The sequence below is a fragment of the Rhodotorula paludigena genome, assembly GCF_050403205.1.
Source record: "Rhodotorula paludigena JCM10292 DNA, Rt_paludigena_JCM10292v1_ctg62, whole genome shotgun sequence".
In the NCBI taxonomy this organism is placed as follows: domain Eukaryota; kingdom Fungi; phylum Basidiomycota; class Microbotryomycetes; order Sporidiobolales; family Sporidiobolaceae; genus Rhodotorula; species Rhodotorula paludigena.
In genome coordinates, this window is record NW_027481396.1 from 86,553 (window position 1) to 105,242 (window position 18,690).

An 18,690-nucleotide genomic window follows, 5' to 3' on the forward strand; every position below is an offset into this window, starting at 1 on the left:
AGAGAGTTGCGATTTCAGTCTGCTTGAGTACTTTGTCGGCGACTTTCAGTCTGCGTTGACGGGGAGGCGAAGAGCGGGAAGCGACAATAGTGGAAAGAGCCTCTTGAAGCGATCCGAGCGAGCGGCCACCGCTCCGGTCGCGAAGCAGAAGTGCATAGCGTACGACAGTCTCCAGAACCGCTGCAGAACAGTGCCGTACAAGCGGGCTCGAAGCAGCAAGAGCGGGACTTGTGTGGGGTCGCAACAACACTTTGGAAGCGGGCGATACAGGCAGGGCGACTTGACAGCAGGCAAATAAAGGACTTCGGACGGCCGTCCACGCTGTCTAGCGGTACCGGGCAGAAGGGGTTCATCGAGACGAGCGGAACTTGCGGTTGCCCTCGACCCGTCCCTCTCTCTTGCCTGCGCGACAGCCAGAGCTGTCTGCCGAGCTCTGTCGCCCACTAGCGGCACTTCTCCTGCCCTCCGTTTGATGCACCAGAGGCCCCACGACAATGATCGCCGTCTCGTCAGTTCTTCTTCCCTCGCCTCGACTCGCTCCTCTCGCTGCCGTCAGAGGGCGCCAGAGACGAGACAGATGCAGTGCAGAAGTTGACAGGCATGCTCGCTGCAGGTCGAAACCGGTAAAACACACCTCGGGCTCACCGGCCCGACAATCATCACGAACGACCGCAACAAGAGCGACAACAACACCGACAGCAGCGCGGGCGAGCACCCTGTCGTGCTCGCAGAGCCTCCCGGCCCGCCCTCTGCCGAGGCTCACGCCCAGCTCCCTTCTCTCGCCGCCCTCGCCCTGAGCGACCCGGTCGAGCGCTCGCTCCCGGATGCTCAGCTGACGAGCAGCAGCACAAACACCGCTGTCGAGACAACTCCAGCAACCATCAACAACGTCGCTACTGGAGCGGTGCCGTCGAAGGGCGGAGAGAACCTCGCGTATACCTACCCGCCGCCGCCGTCGGGCGACGAGACAGCCGGCTCGCTCCCGTACCCACCTGCGACACCGCACCTCACGCGCGCACCCATCGAGATTGCGACGAAGGACCCCACTGTGGGCCGCGGCGTCTTTGCGACGGCCTACATCCCCGCGGGCGAGGTCGTCGAGATCAGCCCCGTGCTCGTCCTCGACGAGAAGGAGTACAAGGGCCGCAGCAAGGGCGAGACGGACGACGGAACGCTGAAGGGCGTCGAGGCGAGCCAGTTGCGCGGCTACGTCTTCACGTGGGGCCGCGACGGCAGCATGGCGGTCGCGCTCGGAATTGGTGCGCAGCTTCGTCTCCACTCACACTCCGACGCGGGCATCGACTGACCTCGTGCGCCCATCCAGGCTCGCTTTTCAACCACTCAAGCTCGCCCAACGTCACCTACTCGCTCGACTATTCGCAGTACACAATCTCGTACCGCACGGCCAAGCCCGTCCGACAGGGCGAGGAGCTCACCATCTTCTACGGCCACTCGGTCCGCTTCTCCGGCACCGACAACTCCTCCGAAGAAGCAGTCGTCGAGAACGACGCGATTGACGATGGCTGGGGCGGACTCGGCGGGCTCGATGCCGTTGATGAAGAAGCGAGCGAGGGTGCCGTCGACCCGGATGAGAAGCGTCTCGCGCACCTCCGCAGCCTCTCGCCGCAGGAGCTGTCCGAGCGCGACAACGAGATCATCGGGCCGGACGAACCCGACTTCCACTGGAAGAAGGTCACTGAGCTGATCGACCCGGAGGACGCCGAGCTCACGACGAGTGCGTATCCATCACGCTCGCTAGTTCTGCCGTGCTCTAGACTGACGAATCTTTTCGGCAGTGTCCTGCTACGCGATCGATGTCCCGGCGCGGCACTCGTCGCCCGTGTTCCAGTTCGTGCGCAAGCACGCGAGCCGCAAGTTCAACGAGCTCGCGCACCTCAAGCGCGTGCGCCCGATCGCGTCGCGCGCACCTTCGCCATCTCCTCCTCCCGCCGCCGACGAAGACGGCGACGCGGAGCGCTCGCACCGGTCGGACCCGGACCAGCTCCAGTCGGTGCTCCTGTTCCCCGTCGCGTCGGCGCCCGCGGACCTCGTCGCCCTTCTCGCCGCGTCTCCGCTCGCGAGTGCGCTCGCACCCGCGCCCGTCCCCGCCGTGTACACGGTCGACGTCCCCGCCGAGGCGGCGCGGACGGAGAAGCAGGCGCGCGAGTGGGGCGCCGTGTGGCCCGTGCAGGTCGTGCACGTGCGCGAGGGCGCAAAGGCCGTCAAGCGCAAGAAGGGCTGGGAGCGCGCACAGGTCGAGTGGGTGCAGCGGCAGGCGGAGAAGGTGTGGGAGAGGGCGCAGGAGGCTGGGAGACGCGGAGAGGTGCGTTGCGCGCTCGCGGGCTGTCTCTGATTCCTTCAATCACTGTGCTGACTGGTGCCCGTGTGCAGCACCCGATTGCGTGCCGCGTCACCGACTCGTGGTCGGCCGACTTTCACACTTCGCTGCACACGCCGCTCAAGCTCGTCACGGCGCACGACACCCGGCTCTCGACGGGCAACGTCTTGTCGCACGCCGCGTCGAACGCGATCGACGCCGTTGCAGTGCTCGACCTGCAGGGTGGGCGCCCGCCGCTGCACCTGTTTGGGCCCGACGCGGCCAACCCGCCGTACCTCCTGACGGGGCTCACCGTCTTCCTGTCGCACGAGCCGTGCCTGCTGTGCGCGATGAGCCTGCTGCATTCGCGCATCAAGCAGCTGTACTACATCAAGCGCGCGCCGGGCGCGGGCGGGTGCGGGAGCCTGTACAGCGTGCACGAGGACGGCGGGCTAAACCACCGCTTCGAGGTGTGGGAGTGGGACGGCGCGCAGATTGGCGGGATCGGCGTCGGGCAGGACGACGAGCTGAGGCTCGACCCGTGAGGTCGTTGAACCGCGGCTCTCGTCTCTCTTCCTCACCCCTCATCAGACCGCTCTTATGTCTTTGTCTGGGCAAATGCAACGTTGGCAGGCAATCTATCACCGTACTCGTCGTGCCTGCGGAAGCGCCGAAGCGAGAGGCGCGGGCCCCGGCGTGGCGCTGCTGCCCGCTGGCGAGGGTGCCCGGGTGCGAGCGCGGGCGAGGACAGCGGGCAGAGAGAGGAACACCGACCCAGTTGCGGTTGACGTTGTCGCGGTGCTTGTCCACGCGCGCCCACGCCGTGCTAGGGCGGTGCGAGTGCCAGCTGGCGGACGCCGCGTGCGTTGCCCCGGACCGAGTGCATCACGGTTCCGCGTGCGGCGCGCCCCGAACCTCTCGCAGGCGTTCTGCCCTTTACCGCATTCCCGACTCGCGCCTTCTGCCCCTCTCCCTTCCTCTCTCTCGCCATCCTGGCAGAAGTAGCTCCCGCTTCGCCTTCGCACTTCCACGCCCCGCCGCCCTCCAAGCGCCAGCGCACCGCCTCGTCGACCCGCGCCTCTGCCTCGCCCGCTCCCGCCGCTCCACTCCCGGAACCCGCAACCCGCCCGCAACCCGCAGCCATGTCCAACGCTGGTCTCGAGGACGGTCCCCCCTCGACCGAGATTGTCACCCTCACCTCGGTAAGCTCGCCCACCGCGACGACGAGCACCCGGCTGCGGATGAAGCTGGCTACGTCGGGTCGGTGCGGGAACACCGAGTCGCACCCTGCACGGCGGTCGGACGGGTCTGTCCTGCAGTGAGGTCACTCGAGGTACCGAGCAGAGCTTGCTTCGGTGCTGGAGTGTCGGGACTGTGAAGCTCCGCCCCATCGATCGTACCGCGGGACGGCAGATGCTGGTCGCGAGAGGACGATTCGTGCGAGCGGACGCGCTCAGAAGCAAATTACGAGCCGCAGATGCACCCTGCTGGGCTTGCAGCATCCGCAATTGGCCGTTGAGGCGCACCGCGATCCTCCGACACCGCCTCGTCCGGCTCATTTCGGATCCACCAATTCCGCAGTTCATCGCGTGCGGCCGTACTGACCGACTCGCTTTCGACGTACACAGCACGTCTTGTCGCAGCAGCAGCGCCATCCGATCGCGACGGGCGACTTGACCCTCCTCCTCACCGCCATCCAGACCACCTGCAAGTTCATCTCGACCAATGTCCGCCGCGCCGGTCTCCTCAACCTGTGCGTACAGTATCATTTGCATTATGAGCTCGCAAGCCCGCAAACTGACCCGGTCGCCCGTTCCCGCAGCATGGGCGCCGCCGGCTCGTCCAACGTCCAGGGCGAGGACCAGAAGAAGCTCGACATCCTGTCGAACGACATCATGATCAACTCGCTCCGCGCGTCGGGCAAGTGCGCCGTCCTCGTCTCGGAGGAGAACGACGACCCGATCATCATCGACGCCGGGCACCGCGGGCGGTACTGCGTCGTGTTTGACCCGCTCGACGGCTCGTCCAACATCGACGCCGGCGTCAACATCGGCACCATCTTTGGTGTCTACAAGTGTGTACGTGGACGCGCTTCATCCGAGAATTTGCAAGGGCACAAGCTGACTCGGGTGCATTGCTAGGCCGAGGGTTCGGAGGGCACGCTCGAGGACGTTCTTCGCCCCGGTTCCGAGATGCAGGTCGCGGGCTACTGCATGTACGGCAGTTCCGCCAACCTCGTCATCTCGACCGGCCAGGGCGTCGACGGCTACACGCTCGACAACGTGCGTCCGGTCACTCGTCGACCTCTTTCGCTAGGTTCACCAACCCACTTGATGTACACGTGCAGGGTATCGGCGAGTTCATCCTGACGCACCCGAACATCCGCATCCCGAACCGCGGCAAGATCTACTCGTTTAACGAGGGCAACTCTCTCTTCGTACGTTTGCCTTTCTCCTTTGGCTGTCTTACTCTAGTCTTGCGAGGCGCGGCGCCCTTGGGGCAGTTCTTCGAGACCCATGGTGGGGCTGTGAACCTGATGAGAGGTACCCTGCGCAGTTCCACGAGCCCGTCCAGAAGTACCTCGAGTCGATCAAGTACCCCGCCAACGGCAAGCCCTACTCGGCACGGTACATTGGCTCCATGGTTGCGGACGTCCACCGTACTCTCCTGTATGGTGGTATTTTCGGTGGGTCTTCCTCCCGCTTCTCTATACCTTGGGCTCGTACTGACAGTTCCGCATTGCAGGCTACCCGTCCGACAAGAAGAGCAAGGACGGCAAGCTCCGCCTGCTGTATGAGGGCTTCCCGGTTCGCTCCTCTCCCTTCTCCGAGTGCTGCGCGGCGAACTGACGAGTCCGCCTTCGCACAGATGGCCTACCTCGTCGAGCAGGCCGGCGGTCTCGCGACGACGGGCTACGAGCGCATCCTCGACATCAAGCCGACGGCGCCGCACCAGCGCGTGCCCGTCTTCCTCGGCTCCAAGGACGACGTCGAGGACGTGCTCAAGTTCCACAAGGAGAGCGCCGCGCCCAAGTAAGACTGCCTCGCGCCGCCCCGACCCCGTTCCACCTCCCCTCCTCTGATGCACTCGTTGCGTCTCCTCGTCTGTTACCCAGCTCACCGACTCTCCCGGTTACCCCCTTGTCTCGCTGATTTTGGCTCTCCCTCGGGCTTCCTGACAACCAAGAGTACCCCCCTTCTCCCCTGACATGAAAATCAAGCTGTATCCTCACTACCTACCTGTCCGCACGGCTCGTGCTCGTCGAGAATCTGTTTGTTCCCGCTATACAGAGGCTCGGAGCGATCTAGCAGCTCGAGGGCGTGCGAAGCGGATGCAGCCTTGCTCATACACGCTCTTTCGCTACGCAGTCTGCAAGACATCGGTGACCCGTTCTTGCAAGCATGACTCCCGCTACACGCCAAAGATGACCGTCTTTGCGCCCCACAGCCCACAGACCATCCTCGCACCCTTGGCCTCGCCTCCTTCGGACGCGGCGCCCGCGGCGACATACAGCGGGATGAAGTGCTCTTCCCGCGGGTGTGCGGCACGCTGTATCCGAGACATGCAAGGAAGATGTAAGAGATCAGTGGGACGTGAGGAGAGAACCAAGGGGGCGGAAACGCACGAAAGCCGGGTGGTGTATGAGGGAGAAGAGGGCTTTGCGGCGTGCCTCGGGCTGCACGAAGTGGTGTGATGTCAGCGCGATGCTGCGGGCAACCTGAGCGAAGGAGGGAGAGCGCGCCTCGGTAACCGCAACGGCGTCGACAATGCTCTTCTCCCACTCGCGGAAATGCGGCTTGGCGAGCTCGGGCGAGAACGCGCTGAAATCGCGGAACGTGTGCACCGTCAGTCCACCGGCGACGACGAGCACGCCCTCTTTGCGGAGCGGGGCGAGCGCGGCACCGAACGCGTGCTGCGTTGCGGGACGCAGGTCGGATGGGATCGAGACTTGGACGATGGGGAAGGGCGCTCTGCCGTTGAACATGTGGATGAATGGGACAAAGACGCCGTGATCTGCGGGTCGTCCACCAGTCAGGTTAGGTTAGGGCTGTAGGGAGGGCAAGCAGGGGACGCACCGAGTCCGGGACCAGCGAAGCCGCGCCCGTCCTCACCGCGCGCCTCGAGCTTGTTTGTCAGGCGCGCAGAGCGGATGCCAGCTTCGTGCAAGAGCTGAACGACCCTTTCTGCGACCTGCTTGTCGCCGCGTGACTTGAACTCGACCTTGTACAGCCTGCAGATAAGGCACGCAGCGGTCAGCCGTCTGCAGCCTGCCTTGACAGACAGAGAGTCGAACTCACTCGTCGGGAAAGCCGAAGTAGTCAAACAGCAGCGGGTTCTCGTCCCCATAGTCCGTGGTGATGCCTCCTCCGGGCGTTTCAAAGTGCGCCGACAGGACCACGAGCGCCTTCGGCTTGTATTTTTCGACGAGTGCCGGTCCGAGATCCTTGAGGAAATGGGCCAGCGGCCCGTCGATGCCCTGAATCGCCGAGATTGAGCTCCCTCGCGCGTCAGCGAGTCGCTTGGGCGTGATGAGTGACGGCGAGCCGTGCGCGAGGAAGACGGCGGGAAGCGCGCCGCCGAGCTGCTCGAGCGAGGGGAGCGACTCGAGCTCTTGTCGCCACTCGGCAGGCGTCGTGTTGATTTCGGCGCCGTCTTGTCGTGCAGAAGACATGGTGCCGCGGCTCGGAGCGGAGGTCGCGGAAGGCGTTCCGGACGAAGTCGTCAACCAGGCGGGGACGACAGCAGACAGGCGGGCCAGGGTGCGCTGCATGCGCTCGTAGGGCGATGGAGCGAGCGGGCGGTCGGACCAAGTAGTGGGGAAGACGAGCGAGAGCGCGAGCAGCACGAGCGCCCACAGCAGAGCGCGGCGCGGGAGCGGAATGGTGCTGAGCAGCTCGCTTGATGGTCAGCTAGAATAAAGCAGCAAGAGCTCAAAGCAGTTGATGACTGGAAGAGAATGGCGCGGAAGGTAGTCTCCGCTCGAGCTGATGAGATGAGCGCTGCGGTGCTGACCGGCCTTGATTTGGCAGTGCTGGACGGCTTTGGCAACGTGGGAAGACCCCCTTTTCGGGCAAGTAATGATAACGCGCGCGCTTTCTCCGGGTCGGCATCCTGTCCCGCGACTCGAGCTCATGTGCTGATGACTGTCCCAGCTGGCAGTCTCAATGCTACTGTCAGCCGTGGGGACCCGACGGAGCCGACAAAAAGCAGCTGAGACATTTTCCGATCGCGTGGGAATTTGGCGGACTCGAGAGAAAGCACGCGGGTCGCGCTTTCCACTCGTCCGTCTCCTGGTGCAGACCGCTCTGACTCGGCAGCCTTGCCTGCACGCTAAAGACACGGGTCAGCGCTCACAGCCGGTCTCACCTCCCTGCGTTGCTGTACAGCGCCTGTCGCTCGAGCGCCGCCCGGACAATCAGATCGCCTTGTCCCGCCTTGCCTGGAACCTGCACAGCCATGGCTGCGCAGCTCACGTTTGCTGCCGACGATCTCGCGGCCCCGGGTGACGCATGGTGTCGCTCGTCCTCGACAGCAGAGCTCTGGGACGGCGTCGACTTTGACCGTTGCTTCCGCCTCAAGTGCGCACCCGAACGACTCGTCCGGACGCCAGCATTCATGCTGACCCTTTCTGCGGACAGGACTTTCGACGGTGTGATCCCGCTCATCTTCCTCGGCTTGTCCGTCTCCCTCCTCCTCATCCAAGTCGTCCGACTCGCCTTCTCGTCTCTATCCCGTGCCGACAAGCCGTACATTCGTCTGCCTGCCGACGATACTGCTGCGCCGAAACACGAGTCGGCGCCCATCTCGCAGGCAGAGGACAACGTCCTCCGCCAAGTCGCGGAACGCGAGTCGCCCGACTGGCACAATCCGTCCACCCAACGCGAGCTTTTGGGCGTGGGTTCTGCCGAGGACAGCGATGCGGTTGACGCAGCGGCGGTGAGGCGTTTCGCCGTCGGTCTCGCTCTGCGCGCACTCTGGGGCTGCAAGAAGGACCTTCTCACCGTTCTCGGTGCTGGCGCGCTCGTCGCGCTTTCGACCTTCAAGGCCGTGCGCGGCCTGAAGAGTCACGCCGATGGGTCGGCATACATGGTCATCGAGATGGCGGCCTGGGTACGTCGCTCGCCAGGCTAGCATGCCCGCTTTTGCTGACTTGCCCTCTCTGCAGGCCTGGGCCGTTGCCCTCGCTCTGTTGCAGCTTTGCCTCGCCTTTGCGCATCGCCTGTTTGCGTTGCAGCACCCGACGCTGCCGCACCGCGATACTGCGCCCCTATACAATTCAGTCCAGCTTCACCTCATCCCGTTCTTCCTGATCTTCACCAGTCTCACTGCTTTCTTCGACCTCCGCACCGCGCTTCTCGACTACAGCGCTTTCCCGTATGGCCCAGCGCGTGACCTACTCAAGGTCGAGGCCGGCATCTTCATCACGGCAGCGCTCCTCACCGCCCTCGACTTCTTCGCTCCCCGTCCCTCCCAGTTTCACTCGCGCTCAGCGCGTGAAGGCATCCCAACAGGCTACTCAGCCAAGGGAGAGCCGCTCCCGCCATCGCCGGAGCTGCATGCGTCGCTCGCCAGCCTCGCGACCTTCTCCTTCATGGAGCGGTTCCAGCTGCGGTCCGCCTTCCCGACCTGGTTCAACGCTCCGCCTATAGCGATGAACACCATTCCTGATCTCCGTCCCGACGACAAGACGGCGCGTGCGCTCCTCGCGTACCGCCAGACTCTCCGCACGCTCGACGCGTTTCTCGACCGCCTCCCGCGCTTCCTCCGCCGGCGCCTCCTCGCCGACGATCAGAATTCCGACGCGCTGGGCCTCACACCGAAGCTCATCTTCCATTTCTGGCGCGCGCTCGTCGCGCAGAACGTCTACTCGCTCATCCGCGTCGCCATGAACGGCATTCCGCCTCTCATGCTCAAGGGTATCTTGGCGCACATCGCCGCCCGATCTCGCGGCGAACAGGCGCCGATCCATGTTGCGGTCTTGTACGCGTGGATCCTCTTCCTCACGACGGTCGTTGGCAGCGTCGGGAGTAGCCAGAGCTTGTTCATCGGTCGCCGCATCTGTATTCGCCTTCGGTACGTCGCCCCACCTCGATCATGCGTGCACTCACTCACAGCGACTCGTACAGCTCGATCATCGTCGGCGAGGTATTTACTAAGGCCCTGCGCCGTAAAGACCAGGCCGGCTCGTCTGCCTTTACGCGCGGAGAGGCCGACGTGGCAGTCGGCGACACGGACGTGCCCAAGATCACGACCAAGACCGCATCGACCGCGGGCGGAGACGAGGAAGCGGCGCTCCCCGGCGAGGGCGAGAGCGGCGCGAAGGACAACAAGGCCGAGCTCGAGCAGATCGAGGAGGACATGCAGAAGGCCAGCTCGGGCAAGATCCTCAACCTGATCAGCGTCGACACCTATCGCCGTGCGTGCACCTCGTTCCGCGTTGCGCGAGACTTGGCTGACCTGGACAACGTTGCACAGTCTCCGAAGTCTGCGCCTACCTGCACTTCGTCACGAGCGAGATGCCCCTCACCATCATCGTGGTCTGCTACCTCCTCTTCCAGCTGCTCGGCTGGAGTGCTGTCGCCGGCGTAGGTCATACTTTCTCGCTACCTGGTCGGCGGACGCAACTGAATCCTCGTTCGAACAGGTCGCCGTTCTCATCGCCATTATGCCGGTGCAAGCGTACATCTCGAAGCTTTTCAATCGCTACCAGGACCAGCTCCTCCACGCCGCCGACCAGCGTCTCGAGCTCACGACCGAGGTCATCGGCCAAGTGCGCATCGTCAAGTTCTTCGCGTGGGAGCGCAAATTCCTCGAGAAGATGGAGGTTACGAGGCGCAAGGAGCTCCGGGCTATCTGGAAGCGCGCGCTCTGCGTGTGCTTCGGCGGCAACCTCATGTTTGGCACGCCCATCCTGGTCGCCGTCGCCACCTTTACGGTTCACACCAAGAGTACGTCTCCAGCCGTCGCTCCTTTGCCCCATCTTGAGGCTTGCGAGATTTCGTGCCCACACTGACCTTCTCTCTTCAGTCTTGCACCGCCCTCTCACTGCCGAGACAGCTTTCACCGCTCTCGCACTCTTCACCGTTCTTCGCGGTCCGCTCGAAGGCTTCACCGACAGTGCGTTGCTGACAACATCGTGTGCACATTCGATGCCGCTGACTCAGGACACTTTGCAGTGTTCGTCAACGTCCTGCAGGCGCACGTCTCCCTCAAGCGCCTCGACTCGTACCTGCAGGAAGAAGAGACGCACAAGTACACGCTCCTCCAGGAGCCGGCCACGTCAAACGACCCGATCGTCGGCTTCGTCAACGGCACGTTCACCTGGGCCGACGTCGACAAGGCGCGCGACGACCCTACGGTATTCCGCGTGAGCGACCTGAACTTGCGCTTCCCGGAGGGCAAGTTCAGCATTGTACTTGGCCCCGGTAAGTATTTGCTGCCTTGTTCAAATGGGTTCGCACTCTGACTCTGTCACATTGTCTGCAGTCGGATCGGGCAAGTCTACGCTGCTCTTGTCTCTTCTTGGCGAGACCAACCGCCTCGCCGGGTCCGCCTTCCTGCCGTCACCCGTCATCCGCTCCACGCAGAACGACCCATCGATTTTGACCGAGACGACCGCCTACGCCGCCCAATCGCCTTGGCTCCTCTCCGATACGATCCGCGAGAACATCCTGTTCGGCAGCCCGTACAACGCCAAGCGCTACCAGTCGACTCTCGAGGCGTGCGCGCTTCTGCAGGACCTCAAGCAATTCGAGCTCGGCGATGAGACCGAGGTGGGCGAGAAGGGCACAGTGCTCTCTGGCGGTCAGAAGGCGCGCATCAGTCTCGCCCGAGCGATCTACTCGCCCGCCAAGTATGTCCTCCTCGACGACGTCCTATCAGCCGTCGACTCGCACACTGCGCAGCACCTCGTCGAGAAGTGCCTCAACGGCAAGGTCATGCGCCACCGCACCTGTGTCCTCGTCACGCACGCCGTCGACCTCTGCCTCCCATACGCCTCATTCGTCGTCACGCTCGACCAGGGTAACGTCTTGTCGGCGGGCGCACCCGACTCGCTGTCCAAGTCGCGCCTGCTCGAGCTCGAGAAGGACCAGGACGCGCACGCTCATGCCGAAGAGGCCTCGGCCGCAGGCGCCTCTACGATCGAGGCTATCGCCGACAACGAGACGGACCATCGGGCCGAGGAGGAGCGCAAGAAGCGTGTCGAGGAGCTCAAGCTTGTCAAAGAGGAGACTCAGGCGTCCGGGTCAGTCAAACGCGAGGTCTACCTCCTCTACCTGAAGGCCCTCGGCTCGTGGCGCTTCGTCATTTGCGTCTCGGCCATCCTGCTCAGTGCCCAGTTCTCGGAGATTGGTGCGTTACTCCCTGACCGCCTGGGCTCATGCGGATGCTTACGTACTCGAAAAAGCCGTCTCCCTCGCCCTGCGCTACTGGGCCGGTTCGTTTGACGCCAAGGAGGAGTCGATCCAAGCTATGGCCGTCACGACCGTGCACGCGTCTATACGGCGCTGGCAGGCGGTTCCGGCGCATATGAGCACTCTCCTTCACGGCTCGAATGACACGATTGCCGCTAGCGGCTTCCTCGACAGTCGCAAGACCGACTCGGACTTTTGGCTCAAGGCGTACTGCGCCATGGCGGCGCTCAACTTGACCCTCATCACGGGCCGCGTGGCATACTGTATGTCTGCTGTTCCTTTCTCTAGCGTGCACAGGCGGCTCACGGAGGCTTGTCCACAGTCCTCTGGTGCGGCGTGCGTGCAAGTCGCAAGCTTTACAGAAAACTCATCAAGCGCATCTTGCAAGCTCCCAGTACGTTCTATCGTGCTCTGCTTGCTTTTTCAGTCGACTAATGACTGTGCACTATGCAGTCCGCTTCTTCGACTCGACGCCCACGGGCCGTATAGTAGGCATTCTCAAACTCATGAACTACCACGGCGCTCATTAATCGAGAACTTGCGCAGCTCAACCGCCTATCGAAGGACATGGAGACGATCGACCAGGACTTGCCGGCCACGGCAATGTACGTCTCGCTCGAGGTCCTGATGGTAGCCGGAATCATCGGGACCATCTCGGCGACGCTACCTTCCTTCCTACTCGCTGGCGCCCTCATCTGCGTCTTCTACTACGCCCTCGGTGTCATCTATCTCACTTCGTCTCGCGAACTCAAGCGCTTCGGTGCGTTTACATGCCTTTTCTTCTCGCACGGTCAAGCTGATGCGTGATCGTTGCAGAGTCGGTCACCAAGTCGCCCATCTTCTCGCTCTTCGGCGAGTCGCTCCAGGGCGTCTCGACGATCCGCGCGTACGGCGATGCGAGCCGTTTCATGAAGCAAATCTTCCAGCACCTCGACGAAAACAATAGGCCCTTCTTCACGCTCTGTGTGTTCTTCTGCGCAGCTGTCGCATTCAATGCCAAGCTGACCAGGCCACCGCTTCTCGCAGGGGTCGTCAACCGCTGGCTCTCCTTCCGTGTCGACACTGCAGCCGGCCTCGTCTCATTCATCGCAGCGCTCTTTGTCATCTTCAAGCGCGACATGGATGCTGCGCTCGCCGGCTTCGTCATGTCGTTCGCCATGGCGTTTGCCGACCGCGCACTATGGGTCACGCGGCTGACATCGCAGCTGGAGATGCAGGCAAACTCGATCGAGCGTGTGCAGGAGTGTGAGTATCCTGTCCTTGCTCTCGCAGATAGCTGTTGACATGAGACCCGTCGCAGATCTCGAACTCGAACAGGAGGCACAGGGCGGCGTACACCCACCGGCCATCTGGCCTGCACGCGGCGCGACGATCTCGGTCAACAACTTGACCGCGGCCTACTCGCCCGACCTGCCCGCCGTGCTTAAGGACGTCTCGTTCACGGTGCAAGGCGGCGAGAAGATCGGCATTGTCGGTCGCACAGGCTCGGGCAAGAGTTCGCTTGCGCTGAGCTTCTTCCGCTTCATCGAGCCGCGGAGCGGCAATATCTCGATCGACGGAGTCAACATCAACACCCTCGATCTCGAGGACCTGCGCAGCCGCTTGACAATTGTCGCGCAGGAAGCGGCGCTGTTCAAGGGCTCGCTTCGGTTCAACCTCGGTACGCCGTCCCCGCTCAGTCGGAAGCGCTATGCTCCTTTGTTGACACCATCGATTGCACTTTTGCAGATCCGTTCGACCAGCACTCGGACCGCGACATCTGGGATGCGCTTCGCCGTGTGCAGATGGCCGCCCCGGGCGTGAGCGGCATCACGCCCAAGCCGACGCCGGGCCCGAGCCGCGCCGTGAGCCCGACGCCGAGCGAGGAAGAAGCCGAGGGCTCGGAGGGCTCGACTGCTGCGGCCGAGGAGACGGAACGGTATGTCGTCAAGAGCCTCGACATGGAGGTTACGGAGGGCGGCAAGAACTTCTCTTCCGGTGCGTGTACTCTCTGTCGCCCGTCGCACTGCTGGCAAACTGACATTGCAAGCGCCATTCAGGTCAGCGCCAGCTTCTCGCCCTCGCCCGTGGCATCCTCAAGCTCAAGTCGTCGAGCATCCTCATCCTCGACGAATCGACCGCAAGTCTCGACCATGCCACCGACGAGCGCATCCAGCAGACGATCCGTGACGAGATGTCGGACGCGACAATCCTGTGCATTGCCCGTATGTCTTTCCCTTCCTTTCTGCCGTGACGGTGCACAGGACTAACCACGGACTGGCCTCTTCGCAGACCGCCTGCGCACCATCATCGACTACACCAAGGTCCTCGTGCTCGACCACGGCGTCGTTGTCGAGTACGACACGCCGGCGAACCTGCTCGCGCGCGACGAGAGTGCGTTCTCGGCGCTGTGCCGCAAGTCGGGCGAGTACGACCTGCTGAAGGAGATGGCCGACAAGGCGGCCAAGGAGGTGAGGTAGAGCGGAGTTCTGAATATCTACTGCATCTATAGACTCGTTGTTTTTGGCCTTGCGATCCCACTCTGTCTTGCAAGTTGCTTGAAAGAAAGCGAGCGGAACGAGTCGAGTATCCCTCAACCACTTCGCCGCATCTTGCTCGGAGAGCTTGTGCGGGCTGCTACGGCTACCAAGCGAGCTCAGAAGCACCCCTGATCCGTCCGCACGGCTCTGCGCGGCCCAGCTGCACGTCGACGCTTCTCCCCCGCCTTCCTTCCCGACGGACCGCAGCGCCATGCCGGGCAACCTGCGCCTGCTGCTGTGGGGCCTCGTGCTCGGGCTCCTGTCTGCCTTCTACCCGCGCCTGTCGACGTACCTCCCCGCGAGCGTCTCGTCGCGGCTCCCGTTCCTCCCCTTGTCGTCCGCCGACCTCGCGTCGCCCGTCGGCAAGCGCTGGGCGGGCACGTTCCATCGCTACCAGCAGTCGGTCCCGCTCAGCCAGGGCTACGAGCACTCGCGCGACGCAGAGTGGGAGGCGCTCGTCGAGCAGCAGCTCCGCTTCGGGAGCAAGGAGGGCGGCAGGGAGCTCGAGAAGGAGTACAGGCGCCAGCTGAGGGAGGTCGAGCGCAGGGCAGAGCACGCCGGAGCCGAGAACCACATCAAGGAGACGCTGCCCGTCTACTTTGTCGAGCAAGGTGTGTTCACCGCTCACGCTGGTGTCCTGCTTGCTTCCTCAAGCCTGGGCTGACTGAGGCGTCCGGACATCGCAGGGGACAGCGTGGATGCATCCGCTCTCGAACGTATCGGCGACGAGATCAACGCGCTGCGACCACAGTCGGTGATCCTTCTGGTTCCGCACAAGTGCGTGATTTACCTCTATGCTTGACAAGTCCCAGCCTGACACGCTAGTCTGCAGGACTTCGACGTCGCACGTCCTCGTCTCGACATCGTCGACCATCTCGTCCGACTCGTCCCCTCCGCTCGCGTTCCCGTCAAACCCGCGCCTCGCCTCGCACCTCCTGCGCACCTTTGCGCACCTCGCGCCCTCGGGCGTCCCCGCCGCCGGCTCCTCGCTCATCTCGCTCTCGCCCAAGACGGCGCGCGTCTTCTCGCAGCTGGGGCTCAACTCGGACCTCGAGCTCGTGCAAGTCGCGCTGCCCGTCCTGCCCAACAAGCAGGACGGGTGGCCCGCCGAGCGCTGGTGGGACGTCGGCAGGGCGCTGCACTCGCTCTTGCACGAGGTCAAGCGCGAGGAATTCGAGCGCATGCCGGGCGTCAAGGAGAAGCGCGAAGAGTACCGCAACGTTGTCGTGCTCGCGCTTGGGTCCGCCAAGCCAAAGAACGTGCGTCCGGGCCACACCTTCTGCCGCTCATGCCACTCCTTCACGTACTGACTTCCAATGAGCTCACTCAGGCACCGGAGGTGTTCCCGGCGCTGCTCGAGTCGGCCCTCGCGCACCACACGTCGCACGCGCGCGAGCTGTCGCTGCACTCGCTCTACAGCAGCACAAGCGGGTCCAAGCCGCAGCGCGCTGTGCGCGCTGATAACGTCGCGCTGTATGCTGCCGTCGCTGCGGCAGGCGAGGGCGAGGGGGAGCAGCTGGGCGGCAGGGACGCCATCGGGTGGAGGTTGGGCCACTTGCCGGTCCGGTAGAGCATGCAGCGACGGTTGCAGTAACGAGTTCGTATCGTCTCTCGGTCCTGGCGCTCCGAGAGAGATGCTGCAAGATGGTTGCGATGTGCTGAACGAGCGAGGGGAGGAGTAGGGAAGTGAGGTGAGGGTGGTCAAAGGGTATACTGCTACAAGTACAGGCGACTGCCTCCGTCTACCACGCCGCGACGAGCGTCTCGGGCACCACGACAGGCGCCGTCTCATGCCTTGGGGCCCGCCGCCTCTCCCCCTGCCGCCGCGCCGCCCTCGGCCGACGGTCCTGCGCCCGGCCCGCCGCCCATGGCGCCCTTCATCTCGGCTTCTATCCGCTCCTTTGCGCGCACAATCTTGGACTGAAGGTAGTGCGACGAGTGGGGCTTGCCCTCTGCCGTCAGCGGCGCGTTGGCCTTGAAGAGGTGGTCGAAGTTCTGCGCAACGACGGATCGATTGTCAGCTTCAAGCGAACTCAAGATGTAGCAAACTCTGCGCCGAGTCTAGCCCGGCACAACGCAGCATGCAGGCAGGCAGCGAGAAGCGGGCGAGCCGAGGACGCACCTTGAGCATCTTCTGCAGCTCGGTCTCCTCTGCAGCCTGGATGCCCGTGCGCTGCACGTTGAGGATGTTGGCAGCCTCGTCGAGCGTCATGCCGAGGTTGCGGGTCAGCGCGTCGACCTGCCCGCGGCCTCCCGCTGCTCCTGCGCCGGACGATGCTGCCTCGCCGCCTGCGCGGGCGTCTGCGGAGAGGGCGAGAGCAGGTCAGCCGGGGTTTCTGCGAGTGCTGGAGAGCGCTCGAGGGGCGCAGCGGGCCTCGGACGCACTGCGAGCGGCCTGGCGCCACGCCTGGACAAACGCCTTTCCGAGGATGGTCGAGCCGAGGTAGACGACCTGCGCGATCACTCGTGGTGCAGACTGCGAGGTGCACGGGTCAGCACACCGCTCGCTTGACCCGCAGAGAGCCGGCTTGCCATGTTGACGCGCAGAGACGGTGGCGAAGAGATGAGGACGAGCACCAAAGTCCCGATCACGCCGCACTCTCGCAATAAGCTTACAGTACAGCCTGGGAAGCTTTGTAAGAAGTCGCTTGCACCAAGATTGGACTCGCCAAAGTCACAAGCGAGGTCGTCATCCTCTCGCTCCGCCGCACCGCGCACATCTCCGGCAAAGTCCTTGCAGCCGGCCGACACGGTCTACAGGTCCGGATTCAGGTCCAGGTCAAACTCGAACTCGTCCTCGTTCATCTCGTCTCCCGCGTTCGCATCTCCTGCCGCAGCCTGTGCCGCTTCGTGCGCCTTTGCCTCCTGCTCGAGCCGCGCCGCAACGTCCGCTTTGCTGGCCTGATCAGGCGGTGCGCCAGGACCAGCGCCGTCTCGTCGACCTGTGCGAGGAGCACCGACTTTCGTAAGCCAGCGCGTTTGCGACAGGCGAGTGCCGACAACGTACCTCCGATCTCCTCGGTCTCGCCCAGCCCATGCAGCAGGCCCTCGCGGCCAAACTGCAGCCTCCCTCTCCGCATAACCGCGTCGGTCGGGAACGGCGGGATCGCACCCGCCGGCAGCGTCCGCCCCGTCGGGTCGGTCGCGCCCACCCCGCGCAACTTGACCTCGGGCGGGAAGAGCGACCTCGGCGGCGCCGACGTGAAGGGGGCGAGGAGCCGCGCGTACGAGAGCAGTCCCGCGGGTGTGAGGTGCGCGTCTCGTGCCCGGGCAATCGCAGCGCGGTCGAGCGTGCCCGACGCGACGACGGGGTCGAGCTGGGCGACGCAGGACTGCAGCTGCGCCGCGGCGCGGTGCCAGGTCGAGTCGAGCGTGCGGAGCGACGCGACGAGCGCGTCGATGCGCCGCTGCCGCTCCTGGTGCGCGGCGTACATGACGAGGAGGCGCGCGAGCTGGGCGTCGACGCGCGCGAGGGCGTCGTACAGCGGTGCGGTCGCCGCTTGCGTGTTCGCGAGCGGGTTCGAGCCCGACGAGAGGAGCGTGAGGAGCTGGATCGACAGGTCGGTGAACTCGGACAGGAGGTGCGAGATCTGCGAGCCGATGGGCAGCGAGGATGAGGGTATTTGGGCTGCTTCAGCGGGCGTGAGTTTCGGTGCAGACGGGATGGCTGGTACTGCCATGCTGGTGAGACGCTGCAGTGCTGCTGCACGAGTATGGAGCCGTCAGCCCGCGTCCCTGATGAAGCACATGCGGGTCGCGACAAGGTGCTGGAAAGCCACGGTGCGGCAATGTCGCGGAGAAGGGCGTGCGTCCGCCTGCACGAGAGTGCGTCTAGTGTGCGCTGTGGCTTTACCGCGAGCGTGTCCATCGCTTCCTTCGTTCCTGCACCAACCCTCGTTCCATCCGAGAGGTCGAGGGAGGTCGCCAGGTCGCGTGCTCGTCAAGGCGGCTCAGCTGCTTCGCCAAGAGTGTACTGTCCCCTTGAAAACCCTGCCGAGCCCCGGCTCTTGCTCCCTGGGAGCGACAGTCGAGCTCGAGAATGGCTCGCCCCACAACGAAGCGATGAAGTCGGTGGAGGAGCGAGACCAGCAGACGCACGCTGTTGCTGGGTTCTGAAGGATGCACAGCGGATCTCTGCACCGTCTGGGAGTCCGAAGAAGCGCTTCTGCGCAAGCGATGGCGAGAAGGAACGACGTCAAGCTGCAACTCGGCGGCTCTCCCTCGTCCGCTTCACCCTGACGAGCTCCTTTTCGGCCGTACAGGCAATTGCAGGTGTACATAGACTCTGTACATAGTCTCGGACTCGGCTGTTGTGCTTGCTCGGCTCGTCTGGGGGGGGGGGGGGGGGGGGGGGGGGGGGGGGGGGGGGGGGGGGGGGGGGGGGGGGGGGGGGGGGGGGGGGGGGGGGGGGGGGGGGGGGGGGGGGGGGGGGGGGGGG

The 18,690-nt window shown here is 64.1% G+C and overlaps 7 protein-coding genes across 7 annotated transcripts; 4 read left to right on the forward strand and 3 right to left on the reverse strand.

The window, feature by feature from the left end:
* Positions 1-494: 494 nt before the first annotated feature.
* Positions 495-2,862, forward strand: TAD3 (Tad3p; the record flags this gene model as incomplete). Its single annotated transcript, XM_076652011.1, has 5 exons — positions 495-512; positions 614-1,259; positions 1,325-1,735; positions 1,797-2,323; positions 2,392-2,862. The coding sequence occupies 5 exons, from the start codon at positions 495-497 to the stop codon at positions 2,860-2,862; spliced, it is 2,073 nt and encodes a 690-aa protein (XP_076502461.1).
* A 597-nt stretch (positions 2,863-3,459) lies between these two features.
* FBP1 (fructose 1,6-bisphosphate 1-phosphatase) lies at positions 3,460-5,353 on the forward strand (the record flags this gene model as incomplete). Its single annotated transcript, XM_076652012.1, has 8 exons — positions 3,460-3,519; positions 3,946-4,070; positions 4,140-4,395; positions 4,459-4,599; positions 4,665-4,754; positions 4,874-5,003; positions 5,063-5,124; positions 5,186-5,353. The coding sequence occupies 8 exons, from the start codon at positions 3,460-3,462 to the stop codon at positions 5,351-5,353; spliced, it is 1,032 nt and encodes a 343-aa protein (XP_076502462.1).
* A 375-nt stretch (positions 5,354-5,728) lies between these two features.
* JCM10292_006022 (DODA-type extradiol aromatic ring-opening family dioxygenase) lies at positions 5,729-7,088 on the reverse strand (the record flags this gene model as incomplete). Its single annotated transcript, XM_076652013.1, has 5 exons — positions 5,729-5,866; positions 5,943-5,993; positions 6,060-6,331; positions 6,394-6,548; positions 6,616-7,088. The coding sequence occupies 5 exons, from the start codon at positions 7,086-7,088 to the stop codon at positions 5,729-5,731; spliced, it is 1,089 nt and encodes a 362-aa protein (XP_076502463.1).
* A 686-nt stretch (positions 7,089-7,774) lies between these two features.
* Positions 7,775-14,192, forward strand: JCM10292_006023 (uncharacterized protein; the record flags this gene model as incomplete). Its single annotated transcript, XM_076652014.1, has 19 exons — positions 7,775-7,896; positions 7,957-8,428; positions 8,484-9,391; positions 9,445-9,734; positions 9,794-9,903; positions 9,963-10,266; positions 10,346-10,435; positions 10,495-10,743; positions 10,805-11,671; positions 11,727-11,996; positions 12,056-12,127; positions 12,187-12,221; positions 12,280-12,493; positions 12,550-12,696; positions 12,760-12,978; positions 13,034-13,393; positions 13,462-13,710; positions 13,773-13,937; positions 14,005-14,192. The coding sequence occupies 19 exons, from the start codon at positions 7,775-7,777 to the stop codon at positions 14,190-14,192; spliced, it is 5,331 nt and encodes a 1,776-aa protein (XP_076502464.1).
* Positions 14,193-14,463: 271 nt separating this feature from the next.
* JCM10292_006024 (uncharacterized protein) lies at positions 14,464-15,822 on the forward strand (the record flags this gene model as incomplete). Its single annotated transcript, XM_076652015.1, has 4 exons — positions 14,464-14,863; positions 14,939-15,029; positions 15,085-15,511; positions 15,583-15,822. 4 exons carry the CDS (start codon positions 14,464-14,466, stop codon positions 15,820-15,822), a joined length of 1,158 nt encoding a protein of 385 aa, XP_076502465.1.
* Positions 15,823-16,040: 218 nt separating this feature from the next.
* On the reverse strand, positions 16,041-16,972 carry PAM16 (import motor complex subunit PAM16; the record flags this gene model as incomplete). The annotated part of the gene is made up of 4 exons (XM_076652016.1): positions 16,041-16,247; positions 16,375-16,553; positions 16,638-16,728; positions 16,964-16,972. 4 exons carry the CDS (start codon positions 16,970-16,972, stop codon positions 16,041-16,043), a joined length of 486 nt encoding a protein of 161 aa, XP_076502466.1.
* A 34-nt stretch (positions 16,973-17,006) lies between these two features.
* JCM10292_006026 (uncharacterized protein) lies at positions 17,007-17,932 on the reverse strand (the record flags this gene model as incomplete). The annotated part of the gene is made up of 2 exons (XM_076652017.1): positions 17,007-17,194; positions 17,260-17,932. The coding sequence occupies 2 exons, from the start codon at positions 17,930-17,932 to the stop codon at positions 17,007-17,009; spliced, it is 861 nt and encodes a 286-aa protein (XP_076502467.1).
* Positions 17,933-18,690: the final 758 nt, after the last annotated feature.